Source organism: Lethenteron reissneri, chromosome 26 (genome assembly GCF_015708825.2).
Source record: "Lethenteron reissneri isolate LAM-NWPU_2019-01 chromosome 26, ASM1570882v1, whole genome shotgun sequence".
In the NCBI taxonomy this organism is placed as follows: domain Eukaryota; kingdom Metazoa; phylum Chordata; class Hyperoartia; order Petromyzontiformes; family Petromyzontidae; genus Lethenteron; species Lethenteron reissneri.
In genome coordinates this window covers 19,672,939-19,691,898 of record NC_083804.1, presented here as the reverse complement: position 1 = coordinate 19,691,898, position 18,960 = coordinate 19,672,939, and the positions used below count along the sequence as shown (strand labels likewise).

The 18,960-nt window shown below is 52.1% G+C and overlaps 1 protein-coding gene across 4 annotated transcripts in view; it reads right to left on the bottom strand.

The window, feature by feature from the left end:
• LOC133347812 (ATP-sensitive inward rectifier potassium channel 10-like) overlaps positions 1-18,960 on the bottom strand; it is a 39,648-nt gene that overhangs the window by 5,310 nt on the left and 15,378 nt on the right. The window contains exons 1-3 of one of the 4 annotated variants that reach the window (XR_009755746.1): positions 4,860-5,538; positions 2,867-3,547; positions 74-1,831 (exon numbers count right to left, since the gene is read on the bottom strand). Coding sequence is in view for 2 of the 4 variants with exons in the window: in XM_061560439.1 (XP_061416423.1) it covers positions 1,313-1,831; positions 2,867-3,547; positions 4,860-4,898 (1,239 nt within the window). In the remaining 2 variants the exon portion in view is untranslated. Of the gene's footprint in view, positions 1-73; positions 1,832-2,866; positions 3,548-4,859; positions 5,539-18,960 lie in introns of those variants that run through there. The other 3 variants (XR_009755745.1, XM_061560439.1, XM_061560440.1) reach the window with 3 other exon arrangements.

Here is an 18,960-nt window from a genome sequence, read left to right as displayed (position 1 = left end):
ATGGCAGTCGCAGACAATGCCGATAAATCAAGCGGAAATTATAATGTAGCACGTATTCCAGAGGTTAACCAACCTTGTGTATACAAGTTGGATTTTTAGAGCATCTAAATGTATCTGCATCTCGAAACGCTGAATTACGGGGAACTGCCAACGTGGAGGTGCATTGTTTAAGTGATTGAGTGAATAAATAAGCTGCATAGGTACAAGAGAGTCATGGGCATGGGAGGAAGGTCTTCACCTTCCATTTAGACGGGAGCAATGAGTCTACAGGATGGATTTGGATATTAAAGACCATGGGGCAGCAACAGACAAGGAGCAACCACCACATGAGTTGAATTTGATGGAGGGTTTTGAGAGAAAGCCTTTCATGCCCGAGTGGAGATTATCTGGTGGTGAGTGGAGTGATTATGAAAGTAGGAAACGTAGGAAGTGGTGAGTTCATGGAGAATCATGGAGACCATGGTGGTGGTTTTGCAGTTCACTCACTCTTCGCATGGAATTGTAGAATAATCAATTTGAGAGGTAAGACTGTAACCAGGAGAGAAGTGTCACGGAGATATCGATATAGTTACGGATATATTCATGACAGATAAACGAGCAACAATTTATTTTTTACTTCAGACAGTGAAAATGAAAAACATCCAAGTCCAAAACAAAACACACCTCTGTGATGGTTTTGAAAAGTCACTGGGATGTGCATTCACATGGGGGTTAAAACGACAAGGCCATGGCCACAGTAACAGCCCAACATCACTGTGAATTTAACATGCTGAAGATAGTTTACATTACTGTGAGCATGTCCACAACTCCCAAGGTGACGATGAAGCTACCCACAGCCACTGTGTTTGTTGTCCTTCCCCGCGCACCTCTGATTAGCATGGTTAGCTACATACAAGAAGTTCAACATACATACAGCTGATGATGACGACTATGATGCACCGATGAATTGACAGTAGTGGTAGTGTATGGCAGTACTGATACCGGCCTATTGCAGGGCCCTGAGCCGAAATTATTCTTGTACTGAGATGAGATGACAGAACAGATGCAGACAACAGATGTAGCTTTTAGTGAGATAAGAAAAATACCAGACACAAATACAGATGTAGTGAGATGAGAGGAGAGATGCAGATAAGATAAAAGGCAAGATAGATGAACTGGTGTTTACATTAATTATCTTGCTATGCGTCATTGAGCCAATTATTTGATGCAACCCTCTTTCGTGAATCTGGGGCCTATTGAAGCTGCCCGGCACCCCAGAGCCTTTGCTTCATTTGCCCGTGCAGAGTGCCGTCCGCTGGCACCGTGCGGGAACCTGGCAGGTGGCGCTCGTCGCCTCCACGGTGGCGCTGAGCAACACCACAAGCTCAAAGTCCCCGAGCGGCCCTCGCCCGTGGCCGTGCCCCACCAGCCCGCGCTCGCTCCCGAATGGCCGCTCACGCGCGCCGCGCTGCGTCCCCTCCTCCTCCAGCAGCCAGCCCAGGGGGCTCCGAGGAGTGTCCAGAAAGTGCCGGAACGTGATGGGCAGTGCCAGGAAGGGGCTATCGTCGACGCCGGTAGCGTCGGCCCGGAAGTCGACGCTGGCCTGCTCGAGGGCGATGGGTTCGCCCTCGGCCGTGACGCGCGAGTGCAGCAGTTTTCCGGTAGCGCGGCACGCGAGCAAGAGCCCGCGGCGCCGTATGTCGGCCACGCGCACCGACAGGCACGGGCGGCCCTGGCCAGCGCTGCCGCCGCTGCCGTACCACGACACAACGGCGCGCCGACTGAAGCGGACGTTCTCGGCGCGGCTCTTTGGACGTGCAACCTTGGCGAGAAGAGCGCCGGTCACGAACACCTACGCAGGGAGGGCGAGGCATTGATAAAGTAGAGGACGTTGCCATTGACAGTGCCACCGTGGACGACCATGTGATCACAGATATCACCACCCTGGCTGACATAGTGACGTGTATGTTAAGACTCGTAGCGCTGGCTTTAAGAGCCACAACGTTGATGAAGGTGACCGACTGGCTCAGGGCGAAGAGCATCCAGCTGGCTCCATGGAGTTGTCGGGTTCGAATCTGGGTCACCACCCCAGATCTGGGTCCCCAAGTGTCGAGAGGTCATGCTTTTAGTTTGCTCACCAAGTGACTGTAAAAACTAATATTACGTTAAGTTTTCATTTTCACATAATTGCCTCGATTTCCAGCTTTGTGAATTATAAACACATGGGGTTGACTGCCATGTGATGAAAATGTATGTGTTGTAAGGTGTGGAAAAGTGTGTCTCCTAGTGTGAATGAGGTCCGTTGGAGGAATTTGAGAGCAATGTTTTATCACCTTCTGCTGACTGTTCTCTAATACCCGGGGTGATGCACAAGCTTTGCGAGAACTACGATTTGACCCTTCGTCTCAAAACATGCTGCCGAAGGCACAGCTAGAATAAAAACTATAAAATGGAACTGTTCTATGTCAGAGTCGGAGCCTTGACTCTTAGGTTCTCAGCATTGCACATCCATGTTATCCAGTGTTCTAGCGGTATGGGTTTGTAAATAAAAAAAATATTTGAAATGTACACACCCGCTGGGCTGCAAGGTGGCCATAACATGACAGAATTAAAAGTGGGTGCATGCACCCATCTGTGTGGACTTTCGAGTGTTGTCATCCTTTCGCAGGCATGATGGGATTTCTCCGGTTACTCCAACTTTCTTTCATGCAAATCAAAACGCACATTCGTGGAAAACAGAATTGGCACAAACATCCCAATGCAGGATCCTCCAGAACAAAAACTGGTCCGGATACTCAGCGAGGCTTTCCCCAATAAACACATGACATGGCATGGAAGCGCAGTAGCAGTCGGGGCGAGCAGCAGCAGCAGCGCACGGGCCCTGCACCTCGAGGATGGTGGTGAGCACGAGCTGCACGATGAGCAGCGCCGTGGCGGCCGGGCACTCCTCCGTGATGCAGCGGAAGCCGTAGCCGATGGTCGTCTGGGACTCGAGCGAGAAGAGAAACGCGCCCGTGAGCGTCGCCACGTTGGACACGCACGGCGTGTGGTTCGAGGCTTCTCCGGGCACCGGCGGTGTCTCCGCTTCTGCGTTCCCCCCAAGCTCCAACGTTGGCGGCGTAGGTGACGCGGCGGCGACGCCGCCGATGTCGCCGTGCCAAAGCGCGAGCAGGTACCACAGCAGACCGAAGACAAACCACGTGCCGGTGAACGCGCCGCTGAAGAGCACGAGCTTGTAGCGCCAGCGCATGTCGACGAACGTCGTCCACAGGTCGCTGAGGTAGAGCGAGCGTCGGCCCTGCACGTTCCCGAAGCGCACGTTGCTGCGGCCGTCCTTGGTGATGACTCGGCGACGCGGGGTAGACGGGTTCAAGTCCAGGGCGGAGTCGGTCTGTGTTGTCCGGCTCAGGAAGGCCTTGGCTCGGACGTCGACTGCCGGAGGCAGGAGACTTCTCCTGCTGCCGCTGCAGCTGGCGGCACCACCGCCAATGTCGCTGCTGCCGCTGCTGCTTCCGCTGCCTCGCCTGCTGCGGGCAGTTGCCATCTTGCGGCAGAGGTGTGCGTAGAGCTGCGATTGTTTTTGTCGTGGTGGTGGTGGCGGCGGTTGTTGGGTGTTGTTTGTGTGTGCGCGTGTGTGTTTTGTGTTCAAGCAGTGTTAGTGTTGAGGACACGAGATGCATTATTAAAGCATGCACACACACACACACACGCGTTACACATGTAGAGCACACACCACCCTCACTACTACTGCCAAAACTGCGGTCACCAAAGTCGTTTCCACCATCACAATCACCTGCACCTAAGCCTTCCCCCCGGCCACCATCCTCTGTTCTTGCAAGAACATTCAGCTCCAACAACCCCATCAGAATTATCAAAGCCATCATTGTAAGCGCCATCATCAGCAACACCAGGACCTTAATCTCGGTTATTGCCACCATCCCCTGCATCATCACCATGAACAATATACGGTCTGCTGGTCAAGAGCAAATACTTGCACGGTACCTCTTTTATCAGCATTAGAATCATGATCGTCACAAATCTCACAAACACCACCACAATTATGAAACGAACACTACTACCACCACGTTTCCACAGGACCCATCCCTACGATCGCCACTGCCATCACAACTTTCGCCGAAATCACGAGAGCGCCGTCAGCATTGTCATCGCAATGCTCACCAATACCAGCCATATCAACACCGGCTCCAGCACAATCGATACCACCAAAACGCAGTCACCACTACTCCAATCACTTCAGCCCAGTGGATTCGCTATCGAGTGTGTAGGCGGTGCAACTGCGCGTGGGTCCCACGGGCCAGAGGGGCCAGAGGGGCCAAGGCGCCGGGCGACAATGAGTGGGGAAAGGAAGTTGGGCAGGGGAGGGCTCCTGAATTTCATTCTTCCACACCAGGGCCCATGCCAACCACGCTACGCCTCTACACGTCCTCAACTGCATACTGTCATCGTTGCTGGCAACACGATCGCACGGACACAACAATGACGACCACGGTCACCGCACCATTGGTGCCCGTCTGTGAGCACTTTGACACCGCGTTGCATGGCGATATTAAAAACCACGTGCGTCGCCTCCACCACTGTCACTGTGCGCGCGTGTGCGTGTGCTGGGGTAAGCGGTTGTGTCTCTTGCGCTACGAACCCGGCGGACCCGAGTTCGATTCCCGCTTACGCCCAACACCGGTGACGACTACTTGAACCGGTTCTGGGCCTCCCTTAGGGCGACTCAGCCTCAAATAAGGACTGCGCCTTGTGCGGTGTGTAAACATCACCGCTTGGGGAGAGAAAGGCGGCCAGGAGTGGCCTTCGCCAAGTGTGCCGAGGCCATACGGGGGATCTTTGTGTGTGCGCGGCGCGCCTCGTACCTTTACCAAGTGCTGCTTGAAGAGTGGCAAGGGCCACATGGCTTATTGTTGTAACCGTCGCCACCACCACCGCAACGACCGTGCACCACCACGACAGCCACCACGACACGGTGCAATTGTCTTCATCCACCGTAGATTGCTTCTCTCTTTAGCGCGGCTCCCCCCCCCTCTCTCCGCGTAGAGATCTCTTCACGTGGCTACTCTCTCTTGTCTCTCTTCGCGTAGGTCTCTCTTGTCTCTATCTCTTCGCGTAGGTCTCTCTTCTCTCTCTCTCCGCGTAACTCTCCGCGCGGCTCCTCTCGACGTACTTTGCTCTTTCGTCTCCGCGTAGCTCCCTTTCCACACGTGGCGCTCTGTCTCTCCGAGGCTCTCTGTGTCTCTCTCCCCGTGGCTCTCTGTCTCTCTCCGTGGCTCTCTCTCTCTCTGTCTCTCTCTCCCCGTGGCTCTCTCTCTATCTGTCTCTCTCCGTGTACCCGGGCGCGAACTCGGAACCCGCCAGCTCACGGCGCTTAGCCTCCCCGAGCGAGGCCCGCTGTCGTCACGGCGCTTTAATAATTCCGCACAAGTTTTTTTTCGTCTTCTTCTCAAACCACATCTGGTTTAGGGAAGGGGGACCGCTGTGTGCGCGCGCGTGTGTGCGTGATGTGTGGGTTGTTTTGTCTTTTTCTCTGTGTGTATGTATGTCTCTATGGCTGTTGTATTCACACGGGCTGGGGAAGGGATGGAGTGATGCGGTACGGGAGGACGTGGAGCTGAGTGGACTTGCCGACGTCTGCTACCAGCGGTGTCAAGATCGGCCTCTGTGGAGGAGGAGGCTCGTGAAGAAAATTGCTGCTGCTGCTGGGCAGTTGGAGGTAGTCGCCCTCCAGCAACAACGAAGGGCAGAGGAGCGACGCTCACAACAACGAGCGGAGCGCAGGGCGGATAAAATACAGCAAGTTGGCGCAGTGGGGGGTACAGCTGGTGGGGCATCTACCAGGCATCTCAGCCAACCCATGGCACCTCTTTCTGTCCCGAGACCCTGTCAGCAGAGAGCCTTCGACACTTCACGCGGCCTCGACGTGCACCTGGCCTGGCACAGGCACCGTGGTGATGTCACTTCGTGGCGAATGGTGTCGGTATTGGCGACGCCTATGGCTGTGTGTCTATGGATGCGCACTGCACGTGTGTGGCTCCGTGTGTACCCGTGGAAGCGGTGGTGTCGCGATTTAGCGCGCTGCGTGCGCTACGAACCCCGGCAAACCCCAGTTTGATTCCCACTCACGGCCAATACCAGCGGCGGTTTATCAGAATCGGCCCTGGGCCTTCCCTAGGTCGACTCAGCCTCAAATGAGTAACTGGTGTGATGTGTGAATATCGCCGCATATCTGTACGCCTGTGCGTGTAGTCTCGTGGTTCGTGCACTGCGTGACGAACCCGGTGACCCGAGTTAGTTCCCAACTCCCGGCCAACATCAGTGACGATTATCTGAACCGATCATGGGATTCCCCTAGGTCGACTCAACCTCAAATGTTGCGGTGTGTATTACAAAAAAAATTAACAACAACCCAGCACTGTGCTTTGTGCTGGCCACCCCCACTCCCTCGCGTGCCGGTGCCAACTTTCATCGTCGCTGGCGAATAGCACTGAACCTCACTGTGCACAAAGACGACTACGACTACTCCGAAACGTCGTGATTTTTATTTTATTTTCATTAATTTTGATGTTTTACCTACGTGACTTTACCGAAAAAAAACCTAAGAATACTACTAAAGTATCGCAGAGCCGCGGGTGGCCGGGAGGTCCTTGATGTCAACGACACGCGAATTCTATTGACACAAATCGCCCGGAATGCGCCCGATCTCGTCACATTTGCGCACGAGCCGGGGACGTGATGATGATGATGTGGACAGAAAGGGGAGGAGGTGTGGGGGGGGGGAGAGGGGGGGGGTGTGGGGGGGAGGTGTGTGGGGGGGGGAAGGCGGGGCCACCGCCCCAGGCGCCCCTCCTGTTAAGGGGGTGGGGTGTGGTTGTGGGTGGTGAGGGTGTGGGGGGCGGGTGTGGGTGGTGGGGGTGTGGGGGGCGGGTGTGGGTGGTGAGGGTGTGGGGGGCGGGTGTGGATGGTGGGGGTGTGGGTGGTGAGGGTGTGGGGGGCGGGTGTGGGTGGTGGGGGTGTGGGGGGCGGGTGTGGGTGGTGGGGGTGTGGGATGTGGGTGGTGAGGGTGTGGGGGGCGGGTGTGGGTGGTGGGGGTGTGGGGGGCGGGTGTGGGTGGTGGGGGTGTGGGGGGCGGGTGTGGGTGGTGGGGGTGTGGGGGGCGGGTGTGGGTGGTGAGGGTGTGGGGGGCGGGTGTGGATGGTGGGGGTGTGGGGGGCGGGTGTGGGTGGTGGGGGTGTGGGATGTGGGTGGTGAGGGTGTGGGGGGCGGGTGTGGGTGGTGGGGGTGTGGGGGGCGGGTGTGGGTGGTGGGGGTGTGGGGGGCGGGTGTGGGTGGTGAGGGTGTGGGGGGCGGGTGTTGGTGGTGGGGGTGTGGGGTGGGGGTGTGGGGGGCGGGTGTGGGTGGTGGGGGTGTGGGGGGCGGGTGTGTGTGGTGGGGGTGTGGGGGCGGGTGTGGGTGTGGGGGTGTGGGATGTGGGTGGTGAGGGTGTGGGGGGCGGGTGTGGGTGGTGGGGGGTGTGGGGGGCGGGTGTGGGTGGTGGGGGTGTGGGGGGCGGGTGTGGGTGGTGGGGGTGTGGGATGTGGGTGGTGAGGGTGTGGGGGGCGGGTGTGGGTGGTGGGGGTGTGGGGGGCGGGTGTGGGTGGTGGGGGTGTGGGGGGCGGGTGTGGGTGGTGGGGGTGTGGGGGGCGGGTGTGGGTGGTGGGGAGTGGGGGGGCGGGTGTGGGTGGTGAGGGTGTGGGGGGCGGGTGTGGGTGGTGGGGGTGTGGGGGGCGGGTGTGGGTGGTGGGGGTGTGGGGGGCGGGTGTGGGTGGTGGGGGTGTGGGGGGCGGGTGTGGGTGGTGAGGGTGTGGGGGGCGGGTGTGGGTGGTGGGGGTGTGGGGGGCGGGTGTGGGTGGTGAGGGTAGTGGGGGGCGGGTGTGGGTGGTGGGGGTGTGGGATGTGGGTGGTGAGGGTGTGGGGGGCGGGTGTGGGTGGTGGGGGTGTGGGGGGCGGGTGTGGGTGGTGGGGTGGTGGGGGGCGGGTGTGGGTGGTGGGGGTGTGGGGGGCGGGTGTGGGTGGTGAGGGTGTGGGGGGCGGGTGTGGGTGGTGGGGGTGTGGGGTGTGGGTGGTGGGGGTGTGGGGGGCGGGTGTGGGTGGTGGGGGTGTGGGGGGCGGGTGTGGGTGGTGGGGGTGTGGGGGGCAGGTGTGGGTGGTGTGGGTGGTGTGGGTGGTGTGGGTGGTGGGGGGGGTGGTGGGGAGCGGTAGTGTAGTAGTTAACGCGCTGCGCTACGAACCTGGCGACCCGGGTTCGATTCCCGCTCACGGCCAACACCCAGTGACGATTATCTTAACCGGTCCTGGGCCTCCCCTAGGTCGACTCAGCCTCAAATGAGTACCTGGTGCGATGTGTAAATATCGCTTCTTGGGAGACAAAGGCGACCGGGCGTGGTGTTGGCCACCCACCCCCTCGTGTGCCGTGCCGGCCTTCATAGGTGCTTACTAACAGCACTTGCCCCTACAGTCCGTCAAGGCTACACGGGGGATCTTTGTCTTGTGGTGGTGGGGGGGGCACCACCCGGATGTCTCGCCCAGTCGTTGTAAACAATGCGAGCAGTGGCGGCTTGTGGCTCAAATCTTTGGTGGGGCGGTGCCGGCGACGCCGCAGCAGAAGCAGCAGCAGGGGAAGGGTGGGGAGGTCGGGGTGGGATGGGAAGGTCGGGGTGGGATGGGAAGGTCGGGGTGGGATGGGAAGGTCGGGGTGGGATGGGAAGGTCGGGGTGGGATGGGAAGGTCGGGGTGGGATGGGAAGGTCGGGGTGGGATGGGAAGGTCGGGGTGGGATGGGAAGGTCGGGGTGGGATAGGAAGGTCGGGGTGGGTGGAAGGGTCGGGGTGGGTGGGAGGGAGGGTCGCATAACTTTGCCCCGCACGCCAAAATGTCTCCCCGCGGTTGCACTCCCAAGCCAAGCCGGATTGAGCCTGGTTAGTTTTTTGGTTGTTGTTGTTGTTGTTGTCTGGGCCACCCCCACGCATAATACGTGTGACGGGGCTGCTGCGGAGGATACATCGTAGGCAGCAGAGGGCAGCGCAAGTAAAAACGCACGGTTGTAGTGTACAGTACAGTACTTCCACACGGACCAGCGTGGTGAAGTATGGACACAGAACTCCGCCAACCGACACGGCGTGGGGAAGTGCCTCAACCGCGACTGGATTGACAAGAGCCGTGGATATACAATTGCGAGTACACCTAGCCTGGCACAAAGATGCACATACATACTGGATGCAATCGTCACTTACTACCAAATGGCAACTATTGGTGGTTGCGGTGTTTGCACGCATGTACGAACGTGGTCAACGCGGTCTTTTTAAATCCTTTATTAAATCCTTGCTTACGACCGTGCAAATCTTTTGGTCGTTTTTTAACCCACTTCCCGTGATCCAATCTAGCTGACATTTTCCACACAGACTCGTTGTGCGTGACAATTAATGTTCGTGAAAAAAAATTCCTAAATTTTACACTGTTTAGGGAATTTTTTAAAAATATTTAATTACCAATTACTTAATGCTGGCAGACAATCATCTGACCCATAGGTGGCAGCCATCTCAAGCCAGAGGACGAGAGGACTCTAGCCGCCACGCAATAAAGGATTTAGAGTGAAAAACTTTGTTTTTACGGGTTAATTTTTTAAATCCTTTATATTAAGTTCACTTGCTTGCTTGCTTAGGACCGTGCAAATCTTTCGGTCGTTTTTTAACCCACTTCCCGTGAGCCAATCGAGCTGACATTTTCCACACAGACTCGTTGTGCGTGACAATTAATGTTCGTGAATTTTTTTCTCAAAAATTTTACACTTTTTAGGACAAAAATATATTTAATTACCAATTGCTTAATGGTGCAATGCAATCATCTGACCCATAGGTGGCAGCCATCTCAAGCCAGAGGACGAGAGGACTCTAGCCGCCACGCATATAAAGGATTTATAGTGAAGAACTTTTTTTCTACGGGTTATACTTGTTTCTCTTCCAGAAACAGCACTGGTTGGAATATAACGAGAAACGAATCTTCCTCGTCGATTACAAGAATCTAAACCAGATTCATAACGTCCCTGAAAATGTATCTCATGTTTCTCATAATAAAGATTTTGGGTTAAATCGCGTTATTATTATTATGGATTCCTGCAGTCACGAAAGCTTCAAATCAAGATGATAAATGTGTCGCTACCCTCCACCACCCGACACGGCCAATCAGTAAGAAATGTGTCACGGTGACAAAACGGCAATTAGTTGCTTCTTCAGCCCACCGCTGTGTTTGAAGAGTGAATCCACAACAATTAGAATTTGAGTACGCCGTTTCGCTGGTAATTGCATCCAGCATCTTCGGGCGACTTGGCAGAAGCAGTAACTAATCGGCATTTTGTTGACGTGACACATTTTTACTGATTGGCCTTGTCGGGTGGTGGAGGGTTGCTGCGACACATTTATAATAACGCGATCTAACCCAAAACCCTTATTATGAATAATACTAGTCGCGAAAGCCTACGTGTTAAACTCATTTACCTCATCAACATAATCTACTAATTTATTTTAATATTAACTGTTGCCATTTAATCAGGTGAGAGCAAATTAGAACACATTCCTGCGAAGGGAGCTGGTAGTGACGTTGGGTTGCTCGGTCAATGGCCTGCAGGGTCAACGGCGGCGTGGTGTATTCCGCAAATATGCCCGACTGTGAGGGCGGGCACAAGCCGGCGTGAGTGGGTTAAACGTTGAGTTTTATAAGGGCAGCACGGGGTGACCAGCCCCTCCCCACCCAGCCCCACCGCTCCCACCCCCCACCCAGCCCCACCCTCCTCACCCAGCCCCTTCCCACCCAGCCCCTCCTCACCCTCCCCACCCAGCCCCTCCCCACCCAGCTCCTCTCCACCCAGCCCCACCCCTCCAATTTTGGATGCACGACGGACGGACGGACACAAGAATCCCCTGTGGGCTGGTGTAACCAGGAGGTTCCTACGAGTATCAAGTTATACTTTGAAAACCAGACCTGAGAACGCGAAGAGTCTTGTTGCTGTGCCACATCCGTCCGAGGGTACTTCTCATGCATTCACGGAAACTACAAGGCCCACAAAGTCAAGATAAGCGTGTGGGGCTTGTCTTCATATAACATCAACTGGACAAACACCTTTGGGCTGAGTCAAGGGACTGAGACCTCTTGCGCCAAGGGAAGCCTCCAGAAACAAACGGAGATTGTTTTATCTGACCGTGTGGAATGCTCTCTGGAGAGAAGCAGCCGTTTCTCTTACAAGGAACTGGAACGGGAGTGTGCAATTACTGCTATAATGAGCCAAGAATGTATGTTTGTGTGTCCCTCGTGTGATGCCACTCCAAATACCGCACCCCTCTTGCATTAATATTCATGAGTGGGTGGATTTTTTACACTCGCGCAGAAGGTCGAGCGGAAATATTTTTTTGCCGCAAATTCGCTTTAAGTTTGACGTTTCTTCATTGAAAGTGAATCTAATAAATAATTCTACGCAGCAACAAAGTTGACTTTGTGTCTTTATTTATTTCTTCAGAACTTTAGACAAAAGGTAAGTCTAATGTATGCTTCTACATTATGGTAAAATAGACATTTCTCGGTGATTTTCCAGATATTGTATCGAATTCCAATTTATGTCAACCCCAGCGACCGAAAGCAGAAGAGAATAAAGTATCAGAGCAGCGAATTTTAACAAATTGAAGATCAGTTATATACAGTGCTACAGTGAACTGAAGTTAAGTGTTTGAGGACTTCGTTTTATGCCAGATTCACTGCCATTAATACAGTGCTACAGTGAAATGCAGTGAAGTGTTTGATGACATACTTTCGTGCAAGATTTACTGCTATTAAATTGACACAAGATACAATTATACACTGCTCAATTGTTTCGAAAATAGTACAGCTTCCGTCCTAGTTGGGAAGATTTGTTGAACGTATTGTTGGTTGGGAAGATATGTTGAACGTATTGTGGTCCGTGTCACCACAGATGGTGGGCAGTCCTTTGCTTGGGTGAGGCAACATCAGAAGAGTATATAAAATCACATTTTAAATAAAAAGTATGGAATTTTACCAGGTATATCGCAATTATACTGGTAGGAACCTCCTGGTTACACCAGCCCACAGGGGATTATTGTGTCCGTCCGTCCGTCCTGCAGGGAGGGGCTGGGTGGGGAGGGAGGGGCTGGGTGGAGAGGGGAGGGTGGGGAGGGGCTGGGTGGGGAGGGTGGGGCGGTGCTGGGTGGGGAGGGGCTGGGTGGGAAGGGTGGGGCTGGGTGGGGGTGGGAGGGGTGGGGCTGGGTGGGGAGGGGCTGGTCACCCCGTGGTGCCCTTATAAAACTCAACGTTTAACCTACTCACGCCGGCTTGTGTTCGCCCTCACAGTCGGCCATATTTGCGGAATACACCACGCCGCCGTTGACCCTGGCCATTGACCGAGCAACCCAACGTTCCTACCAGCTCCATCCGCAGGAGTGTGTTAACCATTGTTATTTTTCGGAGGCGACCTGTGTTGTATATGTTGGGTTATGAAAATTTGTTATGTTGTATGCGTGCGTGGGTGAAATTATTATGTTGTATATGTGGGTTATGAATATTCAGTGGAAATAATAATAATTAAATGAAATTTGGCCAAATGTGTAATTATCCGGAAATATGTTAATTTATGTAATTACGCACATTTTAATTATGCCAATTCGAGAGGTAATCGTATTAATTATGCGAGTGGGTGTAATTATGATAACGCAAGTCGTTATGATAACCAGACCCCGGTTCACCCCGTTATCGCTTTAACATTTACTGAGTATGTATTAGTGTGTTTATTAAGGTCACCAAGTTCAAATCTCAACGCAGAAGCAGATCTTATGCATAGATTTCAGGAAAGAATCACACAACCACTTCTGTATTGATCAATTTATTACTAATTCAACCTTAACTATGATATAGTATGCGAACTCTCAATCCCGGAACGTCAATACGGCATCAATACAGTATCATCAACGATTGTCTGATTTCACTTTGACAACGGCACATGGATCCCGCATAACGCGATGGTTGTTAGTGAGAGAGAGAGTCGTTAAAACATGCAAATACTATGCTAAGAAAACCTTAACGTTAATGAATGATTATACTCAATATTGTTCACGCAGTACCGCACTCCTTATTGATCATACGCAACCCTTATCACGTTGTTAGCACCTTGGGTCACGGAACAGTTGAATATTCTGTAGAGGATGCGAGTACGTGCGGCGATTATGACTGAAAGATACTTGAAAGATTATACGGCGATAAAAAAAAACACAATCAAAAACAGTTATTATTCTTAAAGGCACCAATCTCAACAGATACATCGGCAGGTTATCTCAGAACGGCTCGGAGTAAGGGCCTGCGACGGTGCTCCTTTTCCGAAGATTGTTATCTTATACCAAGTTTACTAATTGGGGACCAGATCACCTGATAAGGATCCGGTGGGCCACCACTCCCCACGTGAGCGTGGCTCGGCGGAAGGAGGTGCCAAGAATCAGTTCGTATTGATGGATCTGTTGGGAATTTATGCGATTAAGAGTACAGCCCACTAAATATTAAAGATAAAAATTAAGAATACTCTTATAAACGACGGAGGGCCATCACTCGGTCTCGTTGTGATGCTTTCCAGCCACGGATGGCTTATGGGTTCGAGTGTTTTTGAGTGGTAAGAGTTGTCTTGAATAGTCAGTGTTCGGAGTCGATTCTTTAGGTCAAACAGACGCCTGGTGGTCGTGTGGTGAGGGGGCGGTGCGCGTCATACGTATCAGTCGATCCCGTGGCGAATTGGTTCGGATGGCTGTTGATACGCTGTCGCAGTTCGGAACCCGGTCGGTAGGTGGCGCCCACAACTCGCTCGTAGCGTGCAGCGCTGGATTGTCGCCGATCCGCGATGCTCACCACTCCGGTGGCAGCAGAGACCCCCGATTCGGCAGAGGTTGACGAGCTGAAGATGAGTCGAGCCGACCCGCTGGTCGCAGCTCGCTCCTGAGTCGACCCTCCCGGTCGAGCTCGCTCCTGGGTCGACCCGCTGGTCGCCCTCGCTCCTGAGTCGACTCTCTGGTCGCACTCCTGAGTGGACCCGCTGGTCGCACTCCTGAGTGGACCCACTGGTCGCACTCCTCCTGAGCCGACTCTCCCGGTCGCGCTCCTGAGTGGACCCTCTCGTCGCACTCGTTCCTGAGTCGACCCTCCCGGTCGAGCTTCTGAGTGGACCCTCCCGTCGCACTCGTTCCTGAGTCGACCCTCCCGGTCGAGCTTCTGAGTGGACCCTCCCGTCGCACTGATTTCCAATGCTCAGGATCCTTTACTTTATGCCGAAAAATCCCCCTGGATCCCGCCCACAAGGCGGGGCTTCTTCCGATTTTTGCTGTGTCAGGATCTGTCCGTAGGCAGGTGTGTCCATGTGTGCATCACTGACGGTATATTCGTTGTCACACTCCCTCCATAAAACCCACGAGCAAACAATCAGATGTTACAAATTGCCTCGAAGTCGTCTCTCTGTCTGGGTGCAATATTATCTCTTGTCTGGCCTTCTTCATGACCCAAAACACAGACGTTACAAATCGTCTCATAGGCGTCTTTGTTCGTGTTGCACAACCTGGAGGGAGGGGCAACACCCTCTCTGACCCGGCGCACAAAGAAATGGTTAAAAAGTTTTAAGTTAACATTTGTCCCTTACTATTTCACAGTTATGATTCTGTATGTAACCTAAGGTCTGTCGTTTCCCATCGTGGTTCCCGACCCAAGTGTAGGTGTTTCCCCGAGCGTATACACACTCCTATCCCGCGCTGCGGGGATACAAAGACGGTCGGGATCTCCCTTTCTCTCCGACCCTGGGTTTAACATCGTTTTTTTTATTATGTATTTATATTCGACCTGGTGGTGATTCATCCCGTTATCCTGGCTTTTCCATAAGTTTTACTTTTGTCTTTCATGCATATACTTATTACTATTAATTTATTTCCGATATCTTAGGTTAAGGGGTAAGTTTCTTGATCCTAGGAATTCGTATTCCTTGGTGCCTGGATGGTTATATAAGCGGAATATAGTTTACGGTGAATAGCGTTAACATTGATGTTATGTGCGATATTATGTATTGTGATGTCTTTAACTTAACTTGTTTGTCAGGGCTTTACTGACACGAAGTTGCATTCATAGCCCGCAGTCTTTGCCCCACCCTATCTCTGCTCGCCGTTGTTGTTGCCGTCCAGCTGCCGTTAATTCAAGGCCTCATTAATTTCCGTCACTCCTGAGTAGGTGAGGGCGGTTGAACCTTGGAGTCAGTTCTGGTTTTTGTCTGCCTGCTTCTTCTTGTGTCCCCTGACCCCGGGAGTTATTATTCTACTTTATGGCCTGTCGAAGCCCCACTCGCTGTTGCTGGGCTGGTGTTGTTCCCGGCTTTTTGCTTACGTTTGCAGTTCGCCGTGCTCTTAATTTCCTTCCCTCGTCAACCTTATATCGATTATTCGCTCCTGTCTGGGTGCGATTCAATTTTGACTTAGGAAGGTTCTGATTGTCATATGCTTCGGGTCGAGTTGTATAGAAAGTATTGAAGTATGGAAATAACATTTCACATTGACTTAATGATGGTGATGGTTCAGTAGGCGTAACTTGTGACCTGGTTTAATTGGAGTGGGTGTGAATATCAAACTTTAGCCTACCCTGTTGTTAAATTCGAATTTTGACGTTACTTTAAAACCATGCAGGATGGTTGGGCTTTTTGCCTTAACTATGTCTGGCTGACACTCCCACTGTCTCTGCCGCCTGCACGGGTGACATGTGCCCGTTCATCAGGCCTTATCTTTCCTTGAAGCAAGGTTGCAAATTCTGCCATCCTAGCCCTCCTCCAGTTCATTACTTAACAACACCTGGTGTTTTGCAGTTTGCTGCGCTTTTGGTGTGTTTCATTCATTAAAAAAACAAGTAAAAAGATAATATATAAAAATCATCAAATATTATTAATCTCAATTTTGGAAGAAGGGTTAGTATACAACATTCCGCCCTTTTAAAAATGACCAGTGGTCAAATGGCCACGGGTTATTTTTAAAAATATGTATACCCTTCTTCCATCATGAACCATCGATTGTCCTCAAGTTTTGCTGCTATTCCTTACAACGCGCGCGTACGTGTCACAACTTAACAGGTTATATGTGACAAGAGAGAGGAAAAATTCTAAAGGAAGGTAAAACGATAAGGGAGGGAAAGATTATTCTATTGACTACGTGTTATAGGAGATATCGTTAAAAAGATAGTTTCTACGGTTACTCTTGGGTGGCATCATCAGGCCTTGGCTCTATCCCTGTTCCTGGGCTCGAATGGTATGTGGCTTGTGCCTGCGATTAGTCTTTTAAGTTCGGCATTCATTTTGGCCACACGGTATGTTAAGGCTAGAATAGCCAGGACTAGTATGATCATCCCTGTTGCCCCTGTGATTCCCATCCCCATCTGTTGATTTCGCTGATATCCAGCCACTTCGGTCGCCCAAGTAAGATCTGTTATGTTAATCTCTGATTCGCTGAGGGATAATCTCACCATATGGAATTCTTTACTGTTCAACAAGTTGGACAGAGTGCTGCTTATCTCAAACTTGTGGCCTCGGAATGTGTCTACGATTTCTACCTCCGCTTGGTGTAGGCTTTTGTCTAGGTTATATAATACCTTGTCCCCTATGCGTACGAATGTTCCTCTTGGTATTGTGACCAGTGCGACGTGGCTTGGAATCGGAACTTCCATGGTTATGGAGTGTTGATCGGTGGAAACAATTGCCGTGTCTAGAGGGGTGCTAATCAACCACTGGGCATTAGCTATCATGGCCACTGTTCCGGTTCTTTCTTTGGGTTTACTTAGCTTAAACTTGCAAGTTTCCTTGGAGCTTAGGTTTGACAGACCACACATTAGTTCTGCTGTATTGGTCAGAAATGGTTCCCCTGGGCAGAGCCAATGAACCTCTTTCATTATTTGACACAGGTTTAGGTCAGGCACCAGGTACTTAAGGGGGCCTTCTTCCTGGTAGGCCACCACTAAGGGAGTTTCCATCTTGGAGTAAATGTCGTTATTCCATGTACCCACGTTCAATACTGTCCGCAATCGGAATACATTTCCGGGTTTAACCAGGGGTAAATTTAGCAAAAACGCCAGCTGTCTAGTTTGGGGGTCCACATGTATGGGTGTGGCTGTACCCATGTTGAAGGCAATTTGTACTTGAGTTGGACTGATTGTTTCCGGGGATGCTGCTTGTAGCACATCTTTTATCAGTGTTGGAGTTACCAGATATGACGGAATTTGTCCTTGTATAAGATCACTGACGCTGCCGCTGATGCTCCGCAACAAGTCTTGGATCACCCACTGAATTGGCTCTCGAATACTCTCTTCTTCGTATAGACCTCGGATTGCAGAACTCAATTCTTGGAATGTTAAGTTAATCATGATAGAATGTAGGTTTACGAGAACCACGGTGTCTCGGAGGGTGGATCCCATTTCGACCAGATTCTTTTGTTGGTGTTGTATTTGCTGATGGATCTGATGCATATCGAGCTGTAAATTCTCGATACCTTGCGTGAGGTGTCCAATCTTTACGGCGTTGGATATGGATACTCCTAGTGTGATTAAGGAGCTAAAACCGGATAGTATTCCAAAGACCCCTCCCAGGCCGATAGACCTCTTGGAACGTGTTAGGTTGACAGTGGTGGGGGGAAGTATCATGGTTCTTTGTAATTGCTTCAGGATCGTTCCGATATTCTGCTCACTATCTTAGGAAGTCATAATACCATATTCGGGTTGCTTGGGTGGCTTGGGGTGGTAACTTCCCGAAGTGCTTCTTTACCACCAAGGCAGGTTCCAAGGAGACATAGACTTGTTGGGTTACTATTTTCGTTTCGGTTACTAGGAAGCTGGAGGAGTCTCTCAGCATCACCCCGGATTCTGGTCCTGGCTTGATCAGCTCTTGGCTCCCTTCTAGCTTGACAAGGTACGTTAGCAGGAGCGTGAGCAGGAGGGCTGCCATTCCCTGGAAAACATGTTACATATTATTGTAGTGTGATAAGCCCATTAGTTTAGTCCCCCCCCCTTTTCCACCTTTATTCCTCATCTCGCTCCACCAGCACAGGGTACGGTTTGATTTGGTTGATGTGCACCCACTTGTATTGCTGCTCTCTTCCTGTCTTTGTGATTTTTAGCTGATATACGACTGGGGACATTTTGTCAACAACCTCGTGTGGTCCTGTCCAGGAAGGCAGGAATTTCCTGCACTTCTGTTTCCTTTTCTCGTAATTGAGGTACCACACCTGGTCTCCTAGCTGGTATTCTGCGTGGCTGGCTTTTTGGTCATAGTATGCTTTGCTCCCCTGAGCCTCTACTTGCAACTGGTCCCTGACCATAGCGAATGTGCTCTGTAGGTGACTATTGAGTCCCGTCAGGTATTCAGTTGGCGTCATTGCCGTCGGGGTCTCGTCCTCCGCTGGGACATATAACAGGTGTACTGGGAGGGTCATTAGCCTCCCTGTCATGATCTCGAAGGGTGTCCTGCCTGTAGCCCGGTTGGGTGTGGCTCGCATGGCCATCAAGACTAGGGGTAGTTTCGTATCCCAGTCGCGGCCCGTGGTAGACACATATTTCTTTAGGAGGCTCACGATGGTCCTGTTGGCTCTTTCCACCTGTCCTGAGGATTGTGGATGGTATGCGACATGTAATTGTCTTTTTACTCCCAACATCTTCCACACTTCTGTGATGACCTCGGCTGTGAAGTGGCTTCCTTTGTCTGAATCGATCGTTGACGGTAGGCCCCATCTACTGAATATTTGGTTAATCAGTAGTATAGCGGTTGTTTCCGCGGTGTTGTTGGGTGCTGGTAAACACTCTGTCCATTTAGAGAATGCACAGGTCACAGTTAGCATGTACTTGTTCCCTTTGGTTGATCGGTTGACAGGTCCTA